This window comes from Parus major, chromosome 2, assembly GCF_001522545.3.
Source record: "Parus major isolate Abel chromosome 2, Parus_major1.1, whole genome shotgun sequence".
NCBI lineage: Eukaryota > Metazoa > Chordata > Aves > Passeriformes > Paridae > Parus > Parus major.
Window position 1 is genome coordinate 56,608,621 of NC_031769.1, and position 27,283 is coordinate 56,635,903.

General features: G+C 39.5%; 1 protein-coding gene across 3 annotated transcripts in view; it reads left to right on the forward strand.

Annotated features, from left to right (window-relative positions):
• Positions 1–24,442, forward strand: part of COL15A1 (collagen type XV alpha 1 chain) — a 116,093-nt gene extending 91,651 nt beyond the window's left edge. For 2 of the 3 annotated variants that reach the window (XM_015619775.2, XM_015619776.2), the window contains 16 exons: positions 1,991–2,044; positions 2,125–2,184; positions 4,067–4,135; positions 4,490–4,531; positions 6,902–6,947; positions 7,479–7,568; positions 10,488–10,537; positions 12,301–12,411; positions 13,789–13,933; positions 17,376–17,440; positions 18,411–18,539; positions 18,707–18,766; positions 19,952–20,011; positions 20,922–21,107; positions 22,109–22,224; positions 22,564–24,442. In XM_015619775.2, coding sequence (XP_015475261.1) covers positions 1,991–2,044; positions 2,125–2,184; positions 4,067–4,135; positions 4,490–4,531; positions 6,902–6,947; positions 7,479–7,568; positions 10,488–10,537; positions 12,301–12,411; positions 13,789–13,933; positions 17,376–17,440; positions 18,411–18,539; positions 18,707–18,766; positions 19,952–20,011; positions 20,922–21,107; positions 22,109–22,224; positions 22,564–22,780 — 1,500 coding nt within the window. In that variant the 3' untranslated portion in view covers positions 22,781–24,442. The remainder of the gene's footprint in view (positions 1–1,990; positions 2,045–2,124; positions 2,185–4,066; positions 4,136–4,489; positions 4,532–6,901; positions 6,948–7,478; positions 7,569–10,487; positions 10,538–12,300; positions 12,412–13,788; positions 13,934–17,375; positions 17,441–18,410; positions 18,540–18,706; positions 18,767–19,951; positions 20,012–20,921; positions 21,108–22,108; positions 22,225–22,563) is intronic. The other variant, XM_015619777.2, reaches the window with a different exon arrangement.
• Positions 24,443–27,283: the final 2,841 nt, after the last annotated feature.

Sequence of the window (27,283 nt, forward strand, 5' to 3'; positions counted from 1 at the left end):
AGGAATGCTTGGCTCCTCCCCCTGGGTGGAGCATCTCCCAATGGGATGATGTAATTTTATCAGTCATGCAGTGAGACTCAATGGCCCATTAACAGGAGATATCCCCCTGGAGGGAGGATGGGCTGTGGAACATAAAGAACACTGCCCCACTTGGTTTTAAAAGCTGATAATAGAATACATACTTTTGGTTATATCTTGCATTGCAACCCAAGACATGCCCAAATCTACTGTACTGTTGTAAACTAAATTTTCTATTGTGTAAGCAGACTCCTGTGGCTTCAGCACTTCCTTCTTTCACTTCTAGCTGTGACTGCTGGCTTCTGTCTCAGGGAGATGCTAACACCTGCCAGACGGGGCTGGCACTTTGAGAAAATACTAAAGGTGGCCCTAGCTCAGTCAACTCTCACATTGTTAATGTTTATTTAAAATCCCAGTTAAAGCATAGGATCAGACACTGCTCCTTATTTAAACTGAAAAATAAGTCTGTTTCTAATAGTCCTCACTGCTGATTAAAGTTCAGATTTACATAATCTTTAAAGGCTCAGGTACCAGAGACTGAAATAGGAAAATGTTTCACAACGTTTTGGATTACTCTTTTTTTTTTTTTTTACCTCATTATTGGATGTGGTATCATGAAAAGGTGGGTTGAATATTGAAATATTAAGGCACAATATTGAAATTCACATCTGCCAGTTCAGCAATCTCTTGCCTGATTGAGACACATTAATTTTCATCTCATGAGCAGAAATTACCTTCAAACAGGAAATAAAATAGAAGATTAATAAAAGTCTTACCACCTTCAAGCAATTTCAGGTTGTCACCTGAAATTACTGAGTTTTAAATTCTGATTACAATATTGACATTATAAACTATGTTTAAATATGTTTAAATATGTTAAAATATGTTCATATGGTAACTGCTTATGAATTTCAGGTCTAATCCAGTCTTCAGTAGGATAAATTTACAACAATTATTCCATGAATTTCAGCAAGATGCTAAGAAAAATTGTCTTCTTCATCAGATAAATTTTTCATGAATGTACATATCACTTTTCGCTGAAATGATATCATGGGAAGGGCTAAACACACCCACTGTCCCATGTAAGCAGTATCCGTGTGAGATCTACAGACAGATTATTTAACAAGTAATGCAAGAAGGAGTAGCTCAGCATTTCAGCAGACTGAAAAAAGGAAATGAAACCAGAAAGGATGACACATACATAAAGGGGTTGTCTAGACCCCTGTGGTTTCCATGAGTTTCAGGAAGCTGACAGCAGTTGAAAGTCTGTAGATCCTCAAATTTGCTGCTTTTTGTTGATCATTTGCAGGCTGCCTAGAAGCTGCATGCTTGCAAATGCCCCGTCATAGGTCATGCATAGTCCTGGAGCCCCTTTCCCAGGCAACCTGCTTGTCATCTCTTTTAGCTGTGGCTTGTATTACTTTGTGGAGCCTGGTGAGTCAGTCAAACTTGTATAAAGAAGGAATGATCCTGTTTCAACTATCAGCCCCATGAATCACAAACCAAGGCTGGTGAAAAGCAAGTAGAAGCCTGGCACTGCATGAATTCTTAGGCTGATCCACAGACATTTCCTCACAGAGCCTGATTAAAAAAAAATAGAAAAAAAAAATGAAAATTTTAAAAAAAAATTAACAAAGTATGCATCTCTAACTTCCTTTCCTTTTCCTGACTGATGCATTTCATTTTTCTTCAATACATAGTGAGTCAGTTTTGAATTGCACACCCTACAATGGGCTGGGAATTCAGACTTCATTTCACATAGGTGGTCTTATCCAAACCAGAGCTGACTGTTACATGCAGTCCTCAGCTTCTGAGATCACTCAGTAGAGTAAACAGAGAGAGTGTTCTGTGCAGCCTCTACAGGCAGTCACAAACTTACTTTTAATGTAGATATAAAGCTATGTCTCTTATTCTAAACAGTCAAATATAGGTCAACAAAATAGGCCATAATCACGTTTTCTTTTTTGTTCAGGGACCAATAGGACCCACTGGACCCAAAGGAGAACTTGGTTTCCCAGGACGCCCAGTATGTATTATGCTCTCAAGTAAGATAAAGATAGAAAAGCTTGCTTCTGATACATACTAAATTATTTCTACTTATTTCAGGGCCGCCCAGGACTGAATGGACTCAGAGGTGTGAAAGGTGATCGAGGTGAAGCATTTAATGTAAGTTTTTTGTATTTCAATTAGTTGAAAAACAAAATATGTTAAAATATGAAGTCTGATTTATATTGATTCCTCTCAAATGATGATGGGACTAAAAGCCTGAAATGTTCTAGAAATAATTGTGTTTCTGCTACTTTTCCTGTCTAGCAGCAGTCATTGAAAAGTCATCTTCTGGGTCCATTTGGGCAGTTCTTGCAGATACACATGGTTGTGTCAGCTCCCAGTTGTAACAGCTATGTGTGTCATTCACTGCCACCATAGCAGCTACAAACAGCAAAGGGTTTGGAATTCCAGTTCTTTTATATATATATCAGGAACTTCCTGATCTGGGCCACCAGTGTGACCTCTCATGATGTGAAGATGCTCCCACAGGCCCTGAGCTTTCTGGCCCAGGTACAAAGAACACTTGAGCATATCACAGGGAAGTGGTATCTACTTTACTAACAAGGAGATACTCGCTAATACCTGCTACCTGCTGCATTTGTTGTGCACATGTATCCAAAATAATAACCTCTGCACAGATGAGAGCATATCCATGCTCACCTACAACCTGTAATTGTGGAATGGCAAGTGATGAACCAAGATCCTATTGCTGCAAGTCTGTTCTCATGAAAAGATTTCAGACAAGTTGTCTCATGACAAACATTGAGACTGGACCACACAACAACTAGCACTGCTGAGCATAAACAATAAGCTGCAGAACAGCAGAGTAATTTGTGGGGTTATTCTGATATCATGGGACAATCTGTGCTACAAAAATTGGTACCTATGCCACAACAGCAGCTAAAGCTATTTCATCTGATGATGATGTGAGGCAACAATGCATCAAAGATAATGCTGAAAAAAAAAGCACAAGGATATATTACTGTGTTAGCATAAAGTCATTTTATTTCAGTGATATTTTTGGAAATTGTAAATTTTCAGTGTAAATTTTTGTAAATGGATTCTGTTGTAGGAAGCCTCTGGTTCTACTTTGTTCAAAATAAAAAAAAAAATTGGCACACAAACTGCAAGGCACAAGTGCCTTTTCTAGCTAGACAACAGATATAAGTGAGATGATATTGCTTTATTTGAGTAGCAGGGAGACTGAGAAATGGTAGGTATCTTTGCAGAATTTGTGAGTATTTAAATAGCTCCACAGTCACAAAAAGGCCAGGTACTTAATGTGGCTTACACCTCTAGAGGAAAGTATAAATAGAAATACAGTTCCTTCAAAGTGAAAACAGACAAATTAGACAAATCGTAATTGGAAGAAAATGACAGAAAAATTACTACCCACTGACAGAAAATATGAGTAGATTTTCCTTTCCTCCATATCTTCAAACAACATTAAAGTTCACTTTCTGGGTTGTCTGCCTTAACCACACAAAAGCTATTGTAGCAAGTATAACTAGATGAAGTACATCAGGCTGACAGGCTAAAGCAAATAAGCAAACAAAAGAGACTACCTGTTCTAGTAGTCCTTCCTGGAGTGCTCAGGGAAGATAAAATCTAATGGATCTCTAATTATTGATGAGGTGACATGTGTCACCATACAGAAAGTTGCATTGATGTGGACTGAAAGGTGAACACAGCCTTGTGCCAAGTTTTCAAATTGCACAATAAAGAGCTGACAAAGATTTTTTGTAAAAGGCAGTCACCCCTCCAGTCTAGCAGGGTTCCTCAGGTTGCTAATTAGCATGTGCATAGGCCTGACACTTGAAAATTTATGAATTTTAGTAGACTTGAGAGGCCCAGATCAGTGCAGAATACCTAACTTTCCTCACATGAGAGATACACTGTCTTTATTTTAATTTCAATATGCAGTGCTTGAGGTGTTGCAGTTTGTAGTTGGGGTTTATTTTTTGCCTAATATCTTCCTTCTTTCACTTTCTCTTACCAGGGCCTGCCTGGCTTGCCTGGGCCCCCAGGTCCCCCTGGACCTCCAGGACGCATACTTTATATCAAAGGAGTAAGTACAGCTGGGGATCAGCGACTGGTTTGTAGCAGAATTGTGCTGCTCTAGTAGAGGATTGCAAAAGGATACATCAAAACTGGTTTCAGCCAGCACAGTTCACTGTGGGTGACCTTGGTTTTGTGCAAAGAAAAAAATCATCATAACCAAGGCCACTGTCATGGAAGAGTTTTGTCCCCATGGCCTCACAGAGAGGGACATGATGACAGACCTGGCAGGCAGCTGGGCATTCTTCTAGTGGAGGTGGTGGTTTTGTGTCCAGCCTCATCACAGCTGTTAGATCTATATGGTGAGTTACATGCTGTATCATACTTTTGCTCATTAAAATAATTTCCCTCCTGTTTTCAATAGACAGTTTTCCCAGTCCCTCCCAGGCCTCATTGCAAAATGCCAGTAAGTCACACATGCAGAATCTGCTCTTAGCAGGATGCATGGCCACAACAGAACATAACCAAAGCAGCTGTACACCTAAACACCTTAACCTTGCAGCTTTTCTTCCCCTGCCTTCTGCTTTGCACCAGGGATGTGTTTTACTTGTTCTTCAGGATAACAGATATTCAAGTGTTTAGCCATAGATGAAAACTTAGCCATGTATAAAATATATAACAGAACTAGAAACACCAGACTCTTGCTTAAAGCATTTTGATTACTTGTTTTTTCTAATACTTTTAATGTCTTTCAAAGCTTGTGTTTCCATAGTTTAGGAGTTGCTCTGCGGACCTGAATGTGTATGCATACAGGTACACATATTTTTTAGATGTATAAGTACAGTCCCCATGTTGTTATGTCTTCAGCTGTTTTTAATTTCCCTGTCCAAAATAAGACTTGTTATGTATTTCATTGTGGCATGAAAAATGCATCAGAAAAGAAAGATCATGTTATTTATTTGACCCTCAAATGCAATCTTTTCACATAGGATGGCAGCAGGTGAAGACCTGCCCCTGTTTTTCAAAGAGTATGACAAAGCCTTCATTACCTTCAAAGGACCTGCAGTTTCACACATAGTATGAAAAGAAAGGAGATGGATTTCATATTTTCAGAACAACCTCGTGCAATTTTTGTTTACTGAATTACAGAAATTGCATTCTAGAATGAACAATGAACATAGTTCAGTCCTGGAAGTTTTCCCTAGGTCAATATGCTACTGTTAATCTGTGGGCTATGTACCTGGAAAGGACTCTGTCTTTGGGAGCCACAGTCCACCTCTGAATAGTGTAGGGTTGGTGGTGGTTCTACTCTCCTGTTAAACAGTATGGTTTTGAATAATACTGTGCCCTCTCCTCCAATTTGCATTCCAGTTCCTTTTCACTTGTTTTAGAGAAACTGCCCTTGACTCCCTCTATGCTAGATGCATTGATACTCATCATCACCCTAATCTCACTGCTGAAGAAAGTTGTATCCCAGCTTGTGTACTTTACTATAAATTAATTCAATGATAGTAATTTCTCTGTGGTAATCTGCCACTTCTACAGTTTTGGCCTACCACCTCCACACATCATTTTTTTACCTCTTTGAAATTCTCCTTTAAATCTTCTCACTCCCAAAGTTGTATAACATTGTTCTACATTGATAATGTATGCCCATAGCCACATATTTATTTGTCAGCCTCATCTCTGGAACCTGACTGGACAAGGCCTAAAACAACCTGCTCTAGCTGATCTTCCTTCGAGCTAGACAGCCTCCAGAGATGCCTCCTTCCAGCCTCAACTCTCCTCTGATTCTCTGTGGAATGATTCAAACAAAACAAGCCTATTTTCTCCATATTTCAGATAATAATAACCACTTTTCAGGAAGGTTACAATGTGTGAAAAATAGCACTAACTTCTACACGCACAAGAAATAGAAACATGTACTTGTAAACCTCTCTTCATGCACCTGAGTGTGCTAGATAGATTTGTCCTACATTTGTGAGTAATCTCCTAAACCTATCCAAGTTTATAGATAAGAAGTCTGCTGTTCATGCCTACATAAATGAGTGTCGATAAAGAACTACAGACTGAACCCCACCAGTTTTCTTCATGGGGACTGAACTTCTGAAGGTAATGGAGCTATCCATGTGAGTAAGACTTCTGCAGGCTAATACTATAGGATTAGCCAGCTGCAGCAACTTCCATTTTTTCATACACTTGCTTAGTTTCCTACAAATAGTACTAGAAGGTACCAAGATTTCCAAGCACTGTGCCACATTTCAGTGCCTGCATTGTCCCTATTTTGAAGACAGGCACAGAGGTAGGCAGCACGCCCATTGTTACAGGTAGCTGGTGTCAGAAGAGGATAGACTAGAATAGCTTCTGTCTCCTCATTGTGGTCTCAAAGCATCTGGAGCACAGGTTAACATCAGACATAACACAGCCCTGGTCTGATGAAAAGAATTATAAACACAAGCTGTTATTTCACAGTCAAAAATCAAATCCTGCTCACAAACACAGTGTTGTAAATTCAGAATTGTTCTTGGAGAATGAGTTTTCTGATGCTTCACTGGCACAACTGAGAGTAGGATTTGCTGATGCCTCCAAAATGCATGATGTTACTCTTTTGCTGAAAGCATGTTGCATGTCAAAGAGAGCATAATCCTCATAAAAACTTGATCAGCTAATGCTCAGACCCTGTCAAACTGGAGATAATCCCAGAGTGTTATAATATTTACTAGCATGCAAACTTGCCAGGCTTTTCAGTCACACTAAGTGACTAAGTGTGCATTAAACAATGCATTTCCATTGTTTAATATTATGGATAATTTTTAATCAATTTCTTTGTCTGAAGGTGAACACTCCCTATCCTGAAAATCAAGAAGTTCTTAGTGACCATGGTGGGTAATTCTTCTCTTGCACCTTGGCTTAAATCTGTTCTCTTTTTTTGGTTGAGTTTTCCATACTTAAGAGCTTTTTTGCTTTTCCTTGGCTATTGTATAACTGGGGGAAGGGGAAGGGGAAGGGGAAGGGGAAGGGGAAGGGAAGGGAATCTGGAGGTAGTAGAAGATGTGGTATGCCACAGTCATATTCAAGAACTGTTTCTGCATCTGCTCCAGTGAAATTCACAAATGGAAAAATAGAATTGGGTTTGTTCAGAGGGTCCTAGGCTGGATGGTTAGGGAAAGTGGAGTAAAAGATTGAGTGGAGTAAAAGATTGAGTGAGAGATTGTCTTGCACACGTTGGGGTTGATAAGAGAGGACAGTCAGTCAGCCATTCAGTGATCATGAGTGAGACAGGCATAGAGGGACAGGAGCCATGTGCCCCACATATATGGAAAAATCTGCTCCCTCTTTCAATGGTTTGGTTGTGACTGCTACAGTCTCTGCTCTTCTCAAGTTATCTTGAGTTTGTGATGCTTTTATGGCAGGTGCTAAAGTAAACAGAGATTCCTGGGGACTGCACAGCTCAGCACACTTAAAAGGAGAAAAGGGAGACAGAGGTGCCCCAGGACCACCAGGTATACTAAATCTAATATGTGATTTACATATTTACGTTTACATCCTGTGGAGAAATATATGTTTAACTTGAAAACAATTCAGCAAGATACTTGGATACTTATCTCTGTATCCTTACCTGCCTAGAGATTTCCACCAGTGTTCCTTGATGAACTGACACACAGAAGAGCAAAGCGTAGAATTTTATTCAAAATGTCTTCAGAAAAGATAGACTGCACATTTGTGAGCATTAGGAATGTGTTGAGCACAAGAATAGATATCAAAATGTAAGTGGCTGGTTGGAGATTTTTTGGCATTTTAGAAGGACATCATGAGCACTTCTTGAGATGTCATTTTGCTGTCAGTCTTTCTGAGCCAATTGTGCTGAAATCCAGTGCTTCACATTTCAGGGTAGTACACCTGTGCATTCTGAGTTCAAGACAGTCAGTTGTTGGTGACAATCCCACTTCTAACTGAAGGAGGAAATAGATAACTGCCATTTTGACAATTTTTTTAATATTTTCTGATTTATTTGTGAGAATCATGAAGAGTCTGTGTGCACTGGAAATACCAATTCACTAGCAATAGGAGCATCATAAGAATTATTCATCACCTAAATATTTGCTTTCTGCATCAAGAAGTTGATACACATTGCTAATTCTTACAAATTCTAAAAGAGTTACAGAAATATGCATCTGTTTGAAAAGATTGTATTTGCAAACACTTTATTTTCTGCACATATTTTGAAATCTCATATACTGAGATAAGGCTTTGATTGGTGCAAGAAATCATTTGAAATAGAAAATGCAGTATATTGAATTAATGTCGCTACACCATACTTATAGTAATTTTTCTCTAATGCATTGAAAATAACTATATTCTCTCCATGTGATAACTATATTAACCCCCCACTATATCTATATGGATATTTCTCTCTTTGTTCCAAAGACATAATTCTGGTGACTGAAGATGATGTTTTGGTTATTTTGAAGACAACACCTGATTGTTGTAATTAAATCAATTTTCCTGTCTTGCCCTCATTAATTTTTATTCTGATCCAATATCTTAAAATAAGTGGTTAGCAATTTGCATCCATCAATAAACTTGTCAAAAGAAGAAGCAAGAAACTTTCCTTTTTCAATAAAATAAGAACATTTTCTCATCTGTGCTAGCTCATCCACTACAAATACGTCTGTTCCTTTTCAGGTTCTGTATTGAATGCAAATTAATGTCTTAGGAGTATTTTCTTGCCTATATCTGATGGTTTCAGGTGCTTCATAAAGGAGAAGATTAGAGAGGATTGTGCTTATGATTTTGCTGTAAAACTGCAGCTAGTAAAGGATGGCGAAAATAACACAAGAACTCTGGTTAAAATGAAAACTAAATTCAGTTTTCTCCTAAAATAATAGATATTCATTCATTTTATCCAATAGATCAACTGGCTCCAATATTTTGTTCAACAAGAAGTTGAAGCATGGTCACTGAGACCAGTTCTCTTGCTGCTTTAAAAAATATTCCTGTTTGGTCTTTGCTTAATGATGTAGTTGCTAAAATATTCTTTCACACAAAGCAGTTCTCTAGTTCTCACAGGTGTCCACATAACCACTGACAGGGAAAATTTACAAGCTGGTCATTGCAAGATTAAAGCACGGGAATTTTTTAAAAAAAACTTTTTCTGAGGGGAAGGTGGCTGAAACTCTTCCCACTACATTTGTTGAGTTCCAGGAACCAGAAAAGATTTTTGAACTGTGGTATTTGCCCATGTAGTGGATTTATTTTTGCTTCTCACAAAATGTCACCTCTCCAACCTTAAAAAAAGGGTCTATTAATTGATAACATGCAAAAATATGAAGCCAACACAAAAAGTGAGAGAAAACTCAACAGACATGGGCTTCATGTATCTTATTCAGACCTAGACTCATCCTAGAAAGACCTCAGATAATGCTCAGAGTAGAAATTAAAACTAAGAAGCATCTGAGAAGGATACCTGCCATTCTATTCGACCTGTCTCTTCCCTTCCCCTCACAAGGATCAAGCAGATTAATTACAGCTGCCAGCTGTAATTGGCAAGATTGGAATAAAATCCAAACAGCTGCCATAACAAGAATACATTTCTGCCCCACAATACCTGCTTGACTTAATTTTATCTGAGGTGGTACTCTGGGAAATGAAGCCTATGGCTGGCAGAGGTTTGGGCCCAAAGATCTCAAAAATTAATCAAAGCACATTTGAAGGAAAGGCATTGAACTGTTATGGGAAGCTGAAAAATAGAGATGGGGGGAGGGTCCAAATGTATACCAAGCAGATAATATTTGAAGGCTTTTTGAACCTTTTGTGCTGGCTTGACAGCTTTGGCTGACCAACATTGGCAGACAACATAGGTGGTATAACCATTGAATCTGATATATTGGTTTTCATTGCAGAAAAATGCCAAGGAAGAGTTATTATACAATTGGCAGCGCGGCAGCAACACTATCTCTTATTAGCTCTGGTACTGTCTTTGCAGGAAAGATCACATATTTACTGATGGGTCACCCCACTACCAGCAAAACATATGAAAAGCTTCTCTTTTACCTTGGCTTCTATCAAAGGGATTAACTTGGATGCTTCTCTTTCACTCCTCTTCCCAGCTGCTATGTTTTCAGAAAACTGGGAATTTTTCATATTTGAGCCTTCTTCTAATTTTTCTGAAATCCCAATCAGATTCAGAAGTTATTAAGGTGGAAGAGTGACTGACAAGATAGGGCACAGACAAGATAGGCTGTATAAGTCTTGCACTGTTAGGAAACCAAACTAAAAATATCTGTTTGATATAAAGGTTAATGCCATTATTGTAATTAGTTTTCCTTTAAACTCCTAAACCAGTAATACCAAAAGCAGTGCTTTTAAAAGGAAAATTACAGATAATTATTGTCCTTTATTGTATTTTCTTCATTTTTCAGGTCCACCTCTGCCTCCATCATATTTCAGCCATTTTATTAATAGCATAAAGGTAATTATATCCCATTTGTGTTTGAGTTCTGTTAAGCTTTTTTTAAAGTGTACTTTACTATAAATTAAGCTCAAAGCAATGCAGCATGGTGAAATACAGAAATATAAGGGCAACAGCAATTACAAATTATATTCATTTCTTAAACTCAAGCTACATAGGCAAGTTTATTGTAAGTATAGAGATAGCAGTTGTCAGAGGTCTATAAAGATTACTTTTGAAAGAAACTTTATTACTCAGGATTTTTGCCTTCCCAATGGTATTAGAGTGAGTCATAATTCACTGTTACCTAACATATCTGCCTTAAATGAATGTTTTTGTTTCCATGCCAGCTCAGGTGAAATACATCCATTAAAAGGCATCTAGGACACTGAGTGAGGGGAAAGGGGGGTGGAAATCACTTCCATGTCATGTAATTTATCTTTTAAGCATACAGAATAAAATAAAATTATGGAAACTACTTTTCCTGGAAGCTCTTACAGCAAAGTATGCCCATACTTTGGGTCATTTGTTTGGTCTCTCTCTCTGTTCCATTATTCTCTTGGCTGCTTCAAGTGACAAAAGTTAATAAAAATATTATATTATTTTAAATGTTTTCAGGTGAATAAGACTCTTTATCAGTAGGAGACTGAAAAAAAATTGAATCAAATTTTAATTTAATGATGCTACCAAAAGTGTTGTGCTGAGAGTCTCCTGGAAGGACTCTTACTGCTTCCGGGTTTTAGGATTTTATTTCTGCTTGGCTGAGTACACCCAAGTTATTCCTATGGCATAAAGTGTCCCATGTGTGTGGCAAAGCTGATAGGGTTTCTTTGACCTTATAGAGTAATGTCTGTAGCTTTACAGATTTAGCTGCCAAGAACCCATTTTTAATCTAGTCCTTCAACTCCCCAGAATGGCCTGGAATAAAGAAACCTTTTGAGTTGTGCTTACTGGGAATCTACAGAGACTAAAAGTCAGAGGAGGAGCCATGTCCTCTAGCTGTCTGCAGATACCTGCTGTTCTTGCTTTGCCCTTTGCCTCTTCTATTCACAGGTTTATTCCTCAGAAACATGAAAAAGTAGACCAAAAAAAAAAGGAAGGAAAAGAAAGCAGACAAACAGAAAAAATAATATGAGGGGAAATGTATAAATGCTGTGGCTCATCTTGCACAGAGACATATAAATGTAGTATTTAAATGATTCTTCTTACCTATTGATCTGTTTCCCAGACTAACTGATAATCAGCCATGCAGAACAGAAGACAAGTGTCTGTACTTTTTCAAGTGTCACTTTTCAAGTGTCTGCAATTTTGTGTGATGTCTCCTCTGGTACACACCCCCACCCTGCTCTGCTCACTTCATCACATACTTTCAAATAGCTGTCCGTTCGATGTCAATCTTGCTTTGCTTTTTCCTTGGTGATGGAGGAAAGCACAAAGACAGGCTTTTATGCTTCCTCCAACTCTCTCTTCGCCTCCAGCTACAGCACTGAGCAAGGTTGTGCTGGGCAGAATAGGAGGAAACAGCAACACAGGCATTTTCTCTGCCTCCACCTAACACCCCCCTTGGCCTTGCCCTTGCCCTGAGTGAGCCTTTTTGCAGCCTCAACAGAGAAAGAATTCCTTTTCATTCCATATCACAGAAGAAGTGATGTTATAAAAAAACATCAATTAAAGCCAGTGCTTTCCTTTACCAAACTCAGAGATTTCATGTGAATTTAAAAGTTCAGCACATTGTGTTCTGGTCTCACTTCAACTCAATATTTTAAAATACATTTTCTTCAAAGGGTGAAAAAGGAGACAATGGAGTCACTGGTGTAAAAGGAGAAAAAGGAGAACCAAATGGAGGGTTTTTTCTGACAGGACCTCCTGGACCACCTGGAAGACCAGGATTAATTGTAAGTCATGCAAGTTGTAGAATAGGAATATTTGTGACTACCCACTTAGAATTAGTTTAGAAGGCACTAAAAAGAGACAAACATCAGGATTGCTAGGAACTATATAAAAACTTATATGTTAAGCATTAGTTGAATAGGAGAAAATTACATTAAGTGAAAATTGCATTAAGTATAAACAGAGACACTTCACTGTTGTGCATAGAATTACGTTGCTATGAAATACTGACATAATGTTGTGCTCAGCTGTCTCATACAGCTACACCAGTATGTAGATCATGTTATTAACAGCATTACAAATCAAAGCAGCATGTATAATTTGTGATGCTACTACTTACACCCCATAAATATCAAAATAGGCCATATAAAGTTAGTCAGAGGCTGACTTGAAAATTATTTGCCATCTAAATAATTAATCCTATTTTCCTAGCAATCCAAAAACATGACCAAAAAGATGAGTGTGTAGCCATCTGGACCATTTCTATAAAATTCGGCCACTGTCTACCTTTTCATTTTATCTTCTGGCAATTAGCACCACAGCTGCTTTGAATAAAATGCACCAAACATTTGGAAACTAGTTTATCCCTGGGATCTGCCATCAAATATGTGCATTGCATTCCTCTATTGCCATGTCTGTGTCAAGAACCACAAATGAGAGCCACAGCTGAGGATGAAGTGTTAGGTTAGCAAGCCCACCCTCAAAAATCTCCCAGGTTCTACTCCACATTACTGAGAATCCTGTTTAGAACCTGTTCTACTGGCTGGAAGGAGCTGAATGGCACAGCTGAGCTCTCCTTGTCCAGGGTCCAGGGTGTTCCATGTCTGCAGGATGGTGTGAGCACTGGGAGCACAAGGCCTCCTCAGTCAGGCTGAGGACACACTGCTAAACTGGAAATGAAGGGAGTTGAAGCCTTTTATTCTGCAAGTCTGGCAGCTGGAGAGGTTAAGGGCTAACATTCGATCACAGGAGAAAGAAGGCAGCACTCATCATGAGGAGTACACCCTGCACAGACAAACTTAGACATTAAAGTTTTCCACAAACTCTCTGAGCCCATCAAAGCAAGCAGTCTCAGTGTGAACAAAGTAGAGATCCAGGACTTTGAGAACACTGTTGAGAGTTTTGCAGGTATCACCTGCTCAGAGATAGGTATGAGAATTTTCAGAAAGCTTTCTGAAATTTAAATCCTTGACTTTATTTCAGTATGTAGTTAAAACTTTGGTTTTCTGTTATATCCATGCCTCCTTGGAGAAAATTACATACAGACTCATGTCTAAATGGTGGTGTAGTGGCAGGCATCTGGTAAATGCTGCCACCAGAGATGATGGCCCTGCAGCACTGAAACCAATAGGTTCAAGAAAATACTTTTTTGTCACTGACAGGGGCCAAAAGGGGACTCAATTGTTGGACCTAGAGGACCTCCAGGGTTACCTGGCCTGCCTGGTTTACCAGGCTATGGAAAAATTGGACCTCCTGGCCCACCTGGACCACCTGGGCCACCAGGCCCTCCTGCAATATATGGCTCAGGTGAGCTTTTCAGTGTATATGGGAGTGTACAGCCACGTGTCCACAAGCCACACATGCCCGATTCTTTCACACCTGGCAGGCTGTCCGACTCACCCACCCTCTCTGCATACTTGAATCAGATTGCTCCCCTCTCTCCTCCTGCCCTTCACCAATTTCTCCTGTGGGGGGGAGTTGCAACTGAGGTCAAAAAAGGGACAATTTCTCTGCAGATAGTTTTCACTGACTAGTGCTATGGGAGTGCTACTGTGTGAAGGATCTTGCTGTGGCTGTGGCTGGGAGGAAATCTGCATAGCAGAGATAGGTTACCTTGACAGCTTTGCAAAATCCATCAAATTGAGCAGCTGGCTAAATCTGGGACAAAACTCTATTTTTGTGGGGAATGGAATTAAATCCAGCTAGTGGCCATCACAATGGGTATTTCCCAGGGCTCAGTATTGAGTCCAGACCTATCCAATGGCAATTATCTGGGCTAGGGGATCAAATGCACATTTTAGTGAGTTTTCCCCCAAGCTGAGTGGGAAGGTTGATCAGCTGAAACATTCTACAGAGGGGTCTGGACAGACTGAACCAATGAGCCAAGGCCAATTGTATGAGGGTCAGTCAGGCCAAGTGCCAGGTCCTGCCCTTGGGTCATAACAATCCCAGGCAGCCCCACAGGCTGGGGACAGAGTGTCTGGAAAGCTGCCCAGCAAAAAAGGACCTGGGGGTGCTGATTGGCAGCTGTTGAACATGAGCCAGCAGTGCCCAGGTGGCCAAGAAGGCCAGTGGCCCTGGCCTGTATCAGCAATGGTGTGGCCAGTGGGACCAGGGCAGGGATCGTCCCTGTACCTGCACTGGTGGGGCCATAGCTCAAGTCCTGTGTCCAGTTTAGAGCCCCTCACTACAAGAACAACACTGAGGTGCTGTTGTGTGTCCAGAGAGTGGGAACAAAGCTGGGGAGGGGCTGGGAGCACAAGTCCTATGAGGAGTAGCGGAGAGAGCTGGGGGTGTTTGGCCTGGAGGAAATAAGGCTCAGAGGGGACCTTATCACTGTCTATGACAGCCTGAAAGGAGGCTGTAGCCAGGTAGGGCAGTCTCTTCTCCCAGGTTACAAGCAATAGGACAAGAAGAAATGAACCCAAGTTGTACCAGGGGAGGTTTAAATTGGGTATTAGGAATTTTTTTTCACCTAAAGGATTTCCACTGAAGCAGGTTGCCCATGGAAGTTGAGTCACCATCTCTGGAAGCGTAACCTTGGCACTTAGGTACATGATTTAGCAGTAGACTTCGCAGTTCTGGGTACCACCGGTGGAGGTGATGATCTTAAGGGTCTTTTCCAATTCAAGTGATTCTTTGATTTTCTGTTGGAAAGGCAGTACCCACAGTAGAGATTAGGTCTAGAACGAGACTGCTGGAGAACTGCTTCTGAAAACTAGTTGCTATGCAAATGCTGAATAGAAATGAAACTTCAGGTTGCTTACTCTGCCTTTAATGGTTTTCAACTTACTGGGCTAGAAAAGGAGCAAAATGTGCCACAGATAGTCACATCAAGAGAGGAATTTTGCAAACAAGGTGACATCAAAGGGAGTATGTGGTTAGAAATCAAGTGTCACAGTTCAAGCCATTTGTGCTTAAAACTCCTTTTGGACCACAGGTTTCCTAGTGACAAGCCTCATACTGTTAATGTCCAGCCTTGGGTTTTGGTGGATGGGGTCCTGGGCTCCTCTGACATTACTTGACAGGTATGCCTGAGAAAATGACTGATTCCTCCCTCTAGGATCTTTGACCAGCATGGGAATCCATCCAGATAATGCTCCAGCGGAGCTTTTTTTATCTCAGCTGAAGATGGTGTACTAGTAGAAAGGGAGACTTTAACTAGAGATGTTATAACAGAGATCTGTTCTTCCTAAAGTTTTGACAGATCTACCAAATACAGGTCTCAATTCCTGATAACTAACAATTAGCCTGTTTTCCCACAAGACTTGTGCTTCCAGTATGCTAGTTTGGGGAGAGGACATATCTCCTTCAATTTGTTCTCTGCAGATATTTCTTGAACCTGGTCAGCCTCATTTATACAGCAGGTGAGACTTCCAATCTGTCATCCAGTCAATATGATTAATTTAGTGTCTATCAGTGCTATTCATCCTCTGAATAATATTTGAGAAAGAAAAAATCTTTAATATGTTCAACATTGGAACACAGGCTTTATTTGAATCAGCCCCTGATCATCACAATACAGACAGATCCGCAGCATCCATGAAGCAAATAAGGGTCTTCAGGCCTTTTCCTGTGTAATTTAGATTAAGCACTTCTGGATATTAGCTAAGAGACCCAGTCAGACAAAACAAATTATTATTAGTATTCCATCCCTCTACTTTCATTTATGCTCTCTGCCATTAGTCTTCATCATCCTCCTACACATTTTCCTCTTTGCTTTGTAAAAGGGTTCTTTAGGCAGCACACATTTTACTAAATGTTCGGAACAGATGTTTATTTATTCCCTATTTTGAGATTCAGTTATCTCTTTTAAAGCTATTACTATTTGTAATTATGGAGTTCACTTACTGTAGTATGGAGTTCACATATTGTAATATGGGGAAAGAGGAATAGCTTATCTGCAGGTAAATAGCTCTAAACGCTTATGAGAGCTGACCTCCTTCCCTTGCCATTGGCATGAAGGACCCGCTCTGGAGTATCCTTGCAAATGCCTCAGTGCACAGCTTCCTCTTGTAGAAGGTGATTTTGACTCTCCTCTGGGTTTCACAAAACCAAACAAATAAGGTCACTGTGTTTACAAACAGCTTTGAAATTCCATTATCATTATTTGCACAAAATGCATGCTTTAAGTCTCCCATATCTTTGAATCTTTTCTGTCTTAAAAGAAAGAAGTTTTTACTCCAAAAAACAGCTCAAGGTGAAGAAATTCACTTTTGGAGTAGACAGATACTAGGTACCAGCTGGTGTGAATGCAGTCTTAGAAGTCCAAGTTCATATCCCTGAAGAACTCTGTTTTGCTTTGTAACACAAGCTGAGCTTACACACGTGAATTTTTCATCGAAGGAAATTTTTGTTTGCCTTTAGAGCAAAAGATGTAATGAGTCCCTCAAAGCTTATATGGGCAGGAGCAAAAAGTTCTTCCTCTCTTCCTCTTTCATGTGCACTAGCTAACAGAACAGCATTCTGGTCAATTTAAGTGGGTTTTATTCCTCGTTTGCAGTTTCTACAACAGATTGCAATCTGTTGGCCTCCCAAAAAACAGGGAAAAGACTGTTTCATCATTGCTTCTAAAAAAACCCTAAGAGTGTATTTTCTGTAGTTGACTTGAGCTATTCAGGACACGACTATGGCTATTTAAAACTTCCACTGCACCTGGACACCATCACTAAGTCCTTTATTTGTGTCACTCACATTTTCTCTCAAAAATATGACCTTCAGCATGTATTGTATCCTTATTTTATTTTAGCAGCAGCAATGCCTGGGCCACCAGGTCCTCCTGGAGAGCCAGGGTCACCTGCCACCAGGAATCTGGTAAGAGACCAAAATAAGGAAGTTTGCTATAGAAAATGTTCTTCAAAACTTTTGGTGGTCACTGGTAGCACTGAAAGAGGAGTGACAGTTCCATCTTGTGTTTTTATTTAGTAGAATGTTATATAAACCACATAATTTTAAGATGCAAACTATAGATTTCCCTGGAAAATCTAAAAATTGTTGTGCCAGAGGATATATACAAATTTGTTCCCTTTTCTTTTGAAATGAATGAAAATTGAATCCAAGATATCCATGGGGGGGAAAAAAAATCTAAGGTAGAAGTCTCAGTAATTTCTAAATTAAGAATTCATACTTTCTGTAAAAAAAAACTAAAAAGAAAAAGAAAAAGGAAAAAAAGCCAGATAAAACCACCCCCAAAAGCCTTATTCAAGCTGGCAGAGAGCATTCATTGCAATTCTCAGGGGAGAAACAAATGTTCAAAGGCTGGTGCCCCAAGACAGAAGACTGTAGTTGCAGACTGGGAACTACTGTCTCAGACAGAAAGTCTGAGCTTACTTATGTCAAAACTAAGACTAAAAATATATATACAAATCTATAGTACAGGGTCCACATTATTTATAAAACATTCATATGCCTTCTGACAATGAAGAAACTAGGAAAAAATGTGAAAGAAATTGCACTTTCCTGAAATTTTTCGCAGTTTTAAACTACTGCAGTTCTATTTTGAACTCTGCCATTTTGACTCAAATTGTAGGAGTGCAACAATCTTCACTCCGTACAAAATTTGTACAAAATTGCTGTCTTTCTACCACAATCCACAGAATGATGATGCTGGTATGCCAAAGTAGCAAGATATTCGTATTACTTTATGGATTAAATTACGTAAGATTCACTTTATGAGAATTTCCTGCAGAGGAAGCCTTGATATTTATGTGTCCAAATGAGACTATTTAACTTGCAAAATGTTTTGTGTTTCTGATGAATTATGTCTCATTTTCCTATTTGACAGGTTACAACATTCCAAAACATTGAGGCTATGTTGGAAAAAGTTCATTATGTAGCAGAAGGCACACTAATCTATCTGAGGGAAACCAGTGAGGTTTTTATCCGTGTTCGAAAAGGATGGAGAAAACTGCAGGTACTATTGCACTACACCCCAATCTTTTCCAACTCCCTTCTTCACAATGAAGGTGACGGAGATATTTTTACAGAGGGAGAGAAGTGTGGGTGCAAAGACCCCTTTTTTTGAATTCAGAAGCTCCTGGTGATATGTTTTTGTTCTACTCTCCTTCTTGGTTCTTTCAGCTTGGTGAGCTAATTCCTATCCCTGCTGACAGCCTTCCTCCTCCAGCCATATCAAGCCATGTAAGTACAAAATATTGAACAGTGAAAAACTGAGTCTAGATGTGTGATACACTTGGCAGAAGTTGTATGCAGATCTCTGCACAATGTGATTTTCCACCGAGATTTGTCAGTTCAAAATGAGCATCCTACCACTACATAAACTTGCAGATTGATTTGCTTGCACAGTCATCTGTTTCCAGTATCTTCTGAGATTCTAAACACTACAGAGACAAAGCAACATTTGCAAAAAGCAGAATAAAGTAAGCTGCCCACAAAAAAAATCCCAAAAACCAAAAAGATACAAAAAAAAAAACGCAAAACAAAACAAAAGAGACCAAAAAAATAAACAAAAAAATAACCAAACAAAAACCCACAAACCCACAGAATTCTGTGTCACAAGCCTGGAATCAGTCATATCAAGCCCTGATCCCCTTCAAGGAAAGTCAGAAAAGGGTTTCTGAAAAGCAGGTTTTCTTTCAAAGGTTATAGTCCTGAAATCAGTTTACCTTAATCACCACCTGAATGTAGCCTCCCCCACAGTGTGTGTACACAGCAGAGGGTGTACTCTAAGGCCTCAATTTTTAGTTTGGACCTGACCCCATTCTGCAAGTTATTGTACCAACCTGCATGTGAACATGCTGTCTGTCCCTAAAAAATTGTGGGAGGATGAAAACCAAGAAATGACAAAGGGAATAGAGAAGGGTTTTTTGATGGCAGGTTAATTGGTCTGCTGAGAAAATGAAAGAGCAAGAGAGTGCCAGGAAGCAGCAGTGAGAAGGAAGATGGCCAGAAACAAATGAAAAGGGTTAGAGTAGGTCAGAGAGAAGTTCACCTAGCACTCTGGGGAAATGTCTAGACCTAAAGATATAAGAAATTTTCTGCTGTCTCCACTTGACACCAACTGAGTTTCCCATCTGCTACAGCCAGTGGCTTGTTACTCATACTTGCCATAACTAGAGAAGAAAACTTAGCTGTTCTTGAAACAATTAACGTGGTTGAGAAGTGTTCCTACCCATTACATTTTCTGTTTTCACATCCTCCTTACCCTTTTAGTTTTGATTTTCCTCAAGTGTTCTTCTGCTCGTATTAAGAGCAAGCTGCTTTCATGCAGGACTCCAGGTGTGATTAAATTTTTATTTAAAAAATTACTGAGCACCTAAAAATCTGATATTTAACATATTTTTTTTGCTTGTGTTCAAATAACAGGGATTTCAGTCTATTCCAGCACTGAGACCAATATCAAATATGAACAATGGAAAACCAGCAGTAAGTATAAGATCTGTATTACAGCTGCTGAACTGTGCTTTTTAATGTGACAATTTGTATCTTAAGGGACAGTCATGATATTTGCTCTTCCAACTCAGAGCTTTTACCTCAGAAATTTACAAATACACTTCTTTAACTTGTTCAGACATCTCAGACACAATTTTAAATTGTTCCCTCCAGGTCTGTTTTTATCATCCCAGCCCCTTTCCCATCTCAAAGGAAAAAAACAAATCCTGACTCTGAATTAGGAGTACCCCTTCACTGAATGATTGTACCTGCAATACAGAGTAACTCCTAAACTAACAATAGTATAACAATTGAATAATTAAAATATTCATTACAATATTTTCAGTCTTAATGGTGCTGCTTAGCTTAGATAGACACTTTAGAACTTCAGCCTTTATTTAAAAGGCTTTAAAATATTTAGACAAAGAAAGCAAGGGAACTGACATATCTAAAAAATGAAACCAGAAAGAAAACAAAAAAGCAAGAATGTGGATTAGTTCTTGCATCTGTGCTGCTTGACTTAAGCATGATACTTCTTGTGTTTTTAACTGGTACCTAGTCACTCCTTACTACTTTTTTCCATGTTTGTAGGATTTGGGATTTTGTTCATGTGAGAACTCCCAAGATTTCCGACTGAAAATATTAACTGCTTCTAAAAGATTTTTATTTTAAGGAGTATATAATCCTCATGGTTTCCTTAATGTTGAAAGATAAGCTGATATTTCTGCTAAGGGTCTTATGGCTCTGAGAAATGTAATGTTATAGGAATGAATAACTCCCATACCTGCTATGAAGGGTACATGTTCTGTCTTGGCAGGAGGAGGGGGCACTGTTTTGTTTCCAACATATTCCTTGTGTCATAAACTTTTTTTTAAATGGTGTCATTTCTTCTTTTTTCTTCCAGTTGCATCTGGTGGCTTTGAACTTCCCACTACCCGGTGACATGCGAGCAGATTTTCAGTGTTTTCGGCAGGCCCAGCTTGCCGGTTTGACATCTACATATAGAGCCTTCCTCTCATCACACTTGCAAGATCTGGCCACAGTTGTCAGAAAAATAGACAGACACCATTTGCCAATAGTCAATCTCCAGGTAAAAATGGGTACTTAGTACTTGTTTTCTTAGGATAGGCTGTAGGTTCCCCAAAAATCTTGGAAAATAGAAGCAGCACTGAGTTTCAGCCCAAACTGCATTTTATAAAGAAACAGCTTTGCTTCATATTTCACAGCCAGGTTCAAGAAACAAAAAAAAAAGTAGGGATGAAGTAGAAAACCACTGAATTATTATGTTCTTCCTATTAGTGTTACAGTAGGATAAAATGCCTATTTTTCTCATTTCTAAGAAAAATGCAAATTCTGTGCTTAGGAATGATGTTGGATATACCCCAATGAAATGGAGAGGAGAATCTAGAGCATGAGTCATTTTGTGGTCTCACATAAACAGACACACTCTAAAACTGAGGAAAACAAACCATGTCTTTGTAGCATTGGCTGGCTCCCAGGACAAGCGGCCAAAGAAACCTACAGGAATAACACATGATGCTTGGAACATGTTGAACGGATGCTGCTCTCAAGTGCATGCAAACACAGAGCCTTGAGAGAAATTTGTGAAGACAATATTGTTTCAACTTTGACTGGGGAAACTCAAAAGCAGTTTGAGAGGAAGCCAAATGCAAAGGTTTTGCTCTGACTGTTTACAACACTTTCCACAAAACTGTGACCTTAACAGAAGTCCCAATACAAGTTATGTCTATATTTTCTCTACAGCTACAGTAGCTATAAGCAATTTTTCAAACAATGCCTTAGGAGGAAAAGGACAGGGGATGATCAAGCTGAAATTTTGGAGTGACAACAGAAGAGAGAGACAACTTTGAGGCAAAGGCATGGACCAGACAGCTATTTGCATAGAGATGACAGATGAGACAAGCTTGTTCAGGAACATTATGCAAAAACTGATGTGAAAGATGAAATCACAAGTGTCCTTAAAAGCAGATAAAATTTTCAATTTACAGATAAGTTTATAAAGTTAGACTTAGGATTTGATGTAGATTTGGGATTTTTTTGTTTGTAAAAGTGCCTTTGAAATTTTAACAGGGAGAAACCCTTTTCAGTAACTGGGAATCTATATTTGATGGAAATGGTGGACAATTCAACATTCATGTCCCAATATACTCATTTGATGGGAGGAATGTCATGACTGATTCATCTTGGTGAGTTGACATTACCATTTATGTTTTGTATGTTATATGCAAGGGGGTTTGTTTTTTCTACTTCTACCAGATAGTAATAGAAATAGTAGCAGTATCCTGGACTACTAGCCATGTGATAAAAATTTCTCGCTTTCTTTATGCCATTTTTCTTTTCCTTTTCTGATAGTCTAGAAATGGGTTATCTGGTTGTCTTCTCCTTTTTTCCTCTCCTTTCTGTCTTCATCTTTACCTAAGCACTCAGCTTCAAGCACAAGGAATGCAAATCACCACACACTGTGTGCAGTTGAATAAAGCAAAAGAGACTTTTCCAGTAAATAACTTCTTAATGTTACCTTTCAGGCCTCAAAAAATAATATGGCATGGTTCAACTGCAAATGGGATCCGACTGGTTAGCAACTACTGTGAAGCCTGGCACACAGCTGATATGGGAGCTATGGGACAAGCATCGCCTCTGAATACAGGGAAACTTCTTGACCAGAAAGTATATAGCTGTAATAATTTGTTTATTGTTCTCTGTATTGAAAACAGTTTTGTGCCTGATCCCCAAGGAAAATAATTCACCTGCTGCACATATGAATATTCCATTGGACGACAGAAAAAGCTGACACTGAAATTTCATTTGTAATGATGTAAATATTTTAATTTTTGTAATTGCACATTTCAGGAAAAATAATAGACAAAGAAAACATACCTCAACACAAACCACATTCCAGTTAGGTGGAACATCCAGTGCACACATGACTGGCATAAAGCCCTTCCTTCCACTTGAACCCCATGCGGTTCGAAGCCTGCCAGCAGTTAACTCATGTTCTTCTGCCTGAGCTGGAGGTCACCTAAGGGCACAAGCCAAGTGTGGTCTGTGAGGAAGATCCAGTAGCCTGCCTCGTAAGCAGTGTGGCTCAGCAGGGCTGCTGCTGCTTCACAGCTGAGAAGCTGCATGCTCCATGCTCTCCTTTTCACTTGCATAGATTTTGGATGCCCAAGGCACCGTTCATATATACTCATATATACAGCGAATACCGGGAGGCCTTACAGAGCTTGCATTTGCAAAACAAAGCTTTAAGAACAAAGGTACTCTCCTCTGAGTTTTGCTGGAAGCCGAGTACCTGACTCCTCTAAGTTTGTACAAATCTCAGCCTGGTGCTTACACAGAAATATAGCAGCTCCCACACCTTATCTCAGCTTTTCTCTTTGCAGATTCTAGGCATAGGACTTTATGCAGGAGGAGTGAATTTCACATTGACAAAATCTGGTCTTTATTTTGGTGCTATTGTTACCAGGAAACCTGAAAGCAATGTTAATAGAAAACATCCTGTTTAACTGGTAGAACTGAACAAAGCAAATGCAGACAAATGAACCATCTGACCTTTATTTATTTCATTGCATATTAGAGAAAGTCATTTCCTTTTGTGTCAGACTGACGAATGAAATATGTCTGTCATGGTTTCTTTAAAATAGGTTCTACACATTGTTATCACACTAAGTTATATGTAAAGTGATTTTCCTTTTTGTGAATTTACCCTTCTGGCATTCACATAATTAAAGAATTGTTCATATAAAATAACTGCAACAATTATAGGAATGATTGGGAAATTGCAATATTCTTCACTACCAGTAACACCATAATATCTGAAGTCTTTTGCTGATATATTTGTCTACTACATACTTTAAACAGCATATTTACTTATGTTTTATCAGGCAGTGACTATGGAGGTCAAGCTCCACATTATCATTTTTTTTAAGATTTAAACGAGAATCCGTATTGGAAATACATGTTCACTTGCTGACAAATAGAGTATTAAATAACCAGACAGCTTTTGTTAACAGACAAAAGCAAATTACACTTACAATACTAAAATGATGTAATTATGTAACTAAATATTTTGAAATCCAGCTTTATTTTTCCAATTGATTATAAAAGCTTATTTCCCAGGGTCATCTGAATGATATCTTCATTTTTTTCTGAAAAGCAAAAAATGTAAATGACTCCATTATTACAACATGGCAATAAGGCAAAAGCCATTTGTATTATGTTTAAAGTGTATGCATAACAATTCACTGCACTCATTTATAGTCGACTTTCCTAAAATACTGAGCCACTTTTGTGCCAAATTCCTCCAGTTCACAGAGCTGGAAGACTTATTTATGTACAGCAGGGTTTCGCTCTGAGTCACAGATGGATCAAGGGGGGAAAATAAAGTGCTTTTACCTGCTTCAAGCAGGAACCATCTACTTTCAATCCTTTACGGGCCAGTGGGGTCTCTGCTTGCAGCCACTCATCCACATCAGTCCCTGCTCTGCCTCTCCTGAACTCCAGCAGCACTCAGGGAGCTGGCTGTCCCTTTGCCTGGAATTGCAGTGATGAGAGGTGTCAGGGTCATGGAATCACACAGAAGAGCTCTGTGAAGGGGGATGAGAGAAGACTAATAAAAACATGCAGGTTTTAGGAGATTCTGAACTAGAGTTTAAGTTGGGTCCAGCAAAATGCATCCAGAGATCTTTGTGCCAGTCCTTTCACAGAGCTAACCCATCTCTGTATCCTGAACAGAGCATAGCAGGGAACCAAAATGGCTAAGCACCATCAATTAGCTGCTAAAAAACTCTCCATGTTTGCTTCCCACCTCTAACATTAATCTGCAGGCTGCAGCAATTTATTGTACACCCTTTAACTGAATAGAGAGCACGAGCTGTGCACCACCTGGGCTGCTGTGGTGCTGAGTTCACAGGCTTGCTCACACACCAAGGGAGACAGCTTTACCAGAGAATGGCATGAGACCTGTTAGAAAGGTGATGTTTCCCTTGGGGAAAACAACAACAACAGCAACAACAACAACCCACGCTTTTTTCCAAAGCCACTGATGTTCTTTAGATTCCCTAATATAATTGAAAAGAAAAAATAATATTCATCAAGGATATGACAGAGAAAAAAATTAGCCCAGTACTTAAGAATAAATTAGCTTTTTATATCAAAGGAGAGTACTTTTTTCAGCACTGTTACAACACGAAGTTTCAGCTGCACTTGAGGAAGAGCCTCTGCTAATTCAGGTAAGAAACTATATTATAAGGCAAAGCAATCACCAAGAGAACATTAGAGCAAGATGGAGAACAGTAACTGCACAAGAAATCAATGTAGCAGTCTGAATTCTACTGAATTGTGAACACCCCAAAATCCTGATCTGGACCACTGGTTTTGTTAGTGGTAGGTAATCAGCAGGCAGGCCTTTTGTCCTTCTCAGTTCAGGGATCTTTTCTCTGGGCAATGACAAACCACATCATGTTACCAGAGCGTGCTGCTCTGCCCAGAAGAACTGCAGTGAGAAGAGCAGTTTCTCCTCCCTTTCCTGCTATAATCAAAGCCAAACCTGTGAGTTTCTGCAGCGCAGCATATACATCTCAAAGGACTGACAATTAACAAAACTCATTTTGGTGTAACCAAAGACTGCCAGCCTTGCTTCTGAGCTGTGAAGTGAAAGAAGAAAGAATGACTTGCAGTATGTCCTGCCTGGAAGATTCCACAGTTCCTCTTCTTTGGCACTGAGATTTAGATATTACTTCTGCTTTATTACTTGCAAGTCTTGTTTTCACTCCAATACTGTCTTGGAGAAGAGTGCCTGTCTTCTAGCTTTTTAAAAAATTAGATGCTAGAATTGCAATTTCATTTTGGCATTCAAGTACTGGGATTAATGCCACACATGCATCTTAAAAAACCATCTGATTGGGGTTTGGCTTTTATTTGCTGTTCTGATACATAGTTTGAGCCTGCAGTCTAACAGTTCCCCCCTGCTGTCTCTCCTTTATGCTTCAACAGTAGCTGCCCAGAGACAGAAATATTTCTAGATGAACATCTACTTAACTACTTTGATACTTTAACCTGAACCTGGCCTCCCTCTTTTAATCAGTCAGAGGGCTGCTATTTGCTGCATCTTAAAAGGCCTATTCTGCACCTTGGTGCAATTCCCACTGTTACCAGTAGATATAAAATATTTCCTACCATATTCCTTTCTGCTGTATCCACATTAAAAAAATAAAATGAAACACCATAAGGCCACCCTGTTCTACTCCTAAAGTTCCTCATTAATGGCTCTATGCACACACAGCCTAACCTGGAGATGCACCCAGAGTGGATGTCTCAGCTCCAGAAATACTAGATTTCACATAGGAGAGAGGGAACACAAAGTTGAAACATCTCTTCATCCTGTGTGGGCAAAAGAGAGTAGTGGAATTACAGACAGCACAGCCTGTGGGAATTTCGACATTGTGCCAGTTTGCCTGGGGTAGAGTTCGTTTTCTTCACGGTAGCTGGTATGGGGCTGTGTTTTTGCTGTGTGCTGACAACGGTGTTGTTAACACAGAGATGTTTTTGTTCTTGCTGGTCAGGGCTTACATAGAGCCAAGGCCTTTTCTGCCTCTCACCAGCGAGGCAGCAGGGAGTGCACAAGAAGTTGAGAGTGGACGCAGCTGGGACAGCTCACCACAGGGATATCCCATATCAGATAGCATTGTGCTCAGCATATAAAATGGGGGGAAGAAACGGGAAAGGGGAATAATGCCAGTGATGGCATTTTTAACCCCAGTCACCATTCCATTCCAGCCCTGATCTCCTGGATATGGCTTAACAGTGCCCAAAAATGGGAGAAGCAGTGAATTAATTCCTTGTTTTGCTTTGCTTTTGTGTGTGTTTTTTGTTTTACCTATCAAAGCCAACCCACGAATTTTCTCATCTTTACTCTTCCACTTCTCTCCCCCATGCTACCCTGAGGGAAGTAAGCAAGCAACTGTGTGGGGCTGAGTTATCAGTCAGGATTAAGCCACAGTATAGATATGAAATAATGTCAGCATCACACCCTGGTGTTGATCAGAAGTAACTTACAACCTTCCCTCAGCCTGTCTCAGGGATACTAGTAATGCTACAACAGAAAAGGGGGAGACAATATTGTTGGACCTTATAAGAAGTACCTAAGATCACATTCAAATTCAAGCCAGAACGATGATGACATTGCCTCTGCAGGAAAGATACATTTTGAATTGTGCATTTTGAGTGTGTTCACATGAGTAGCAA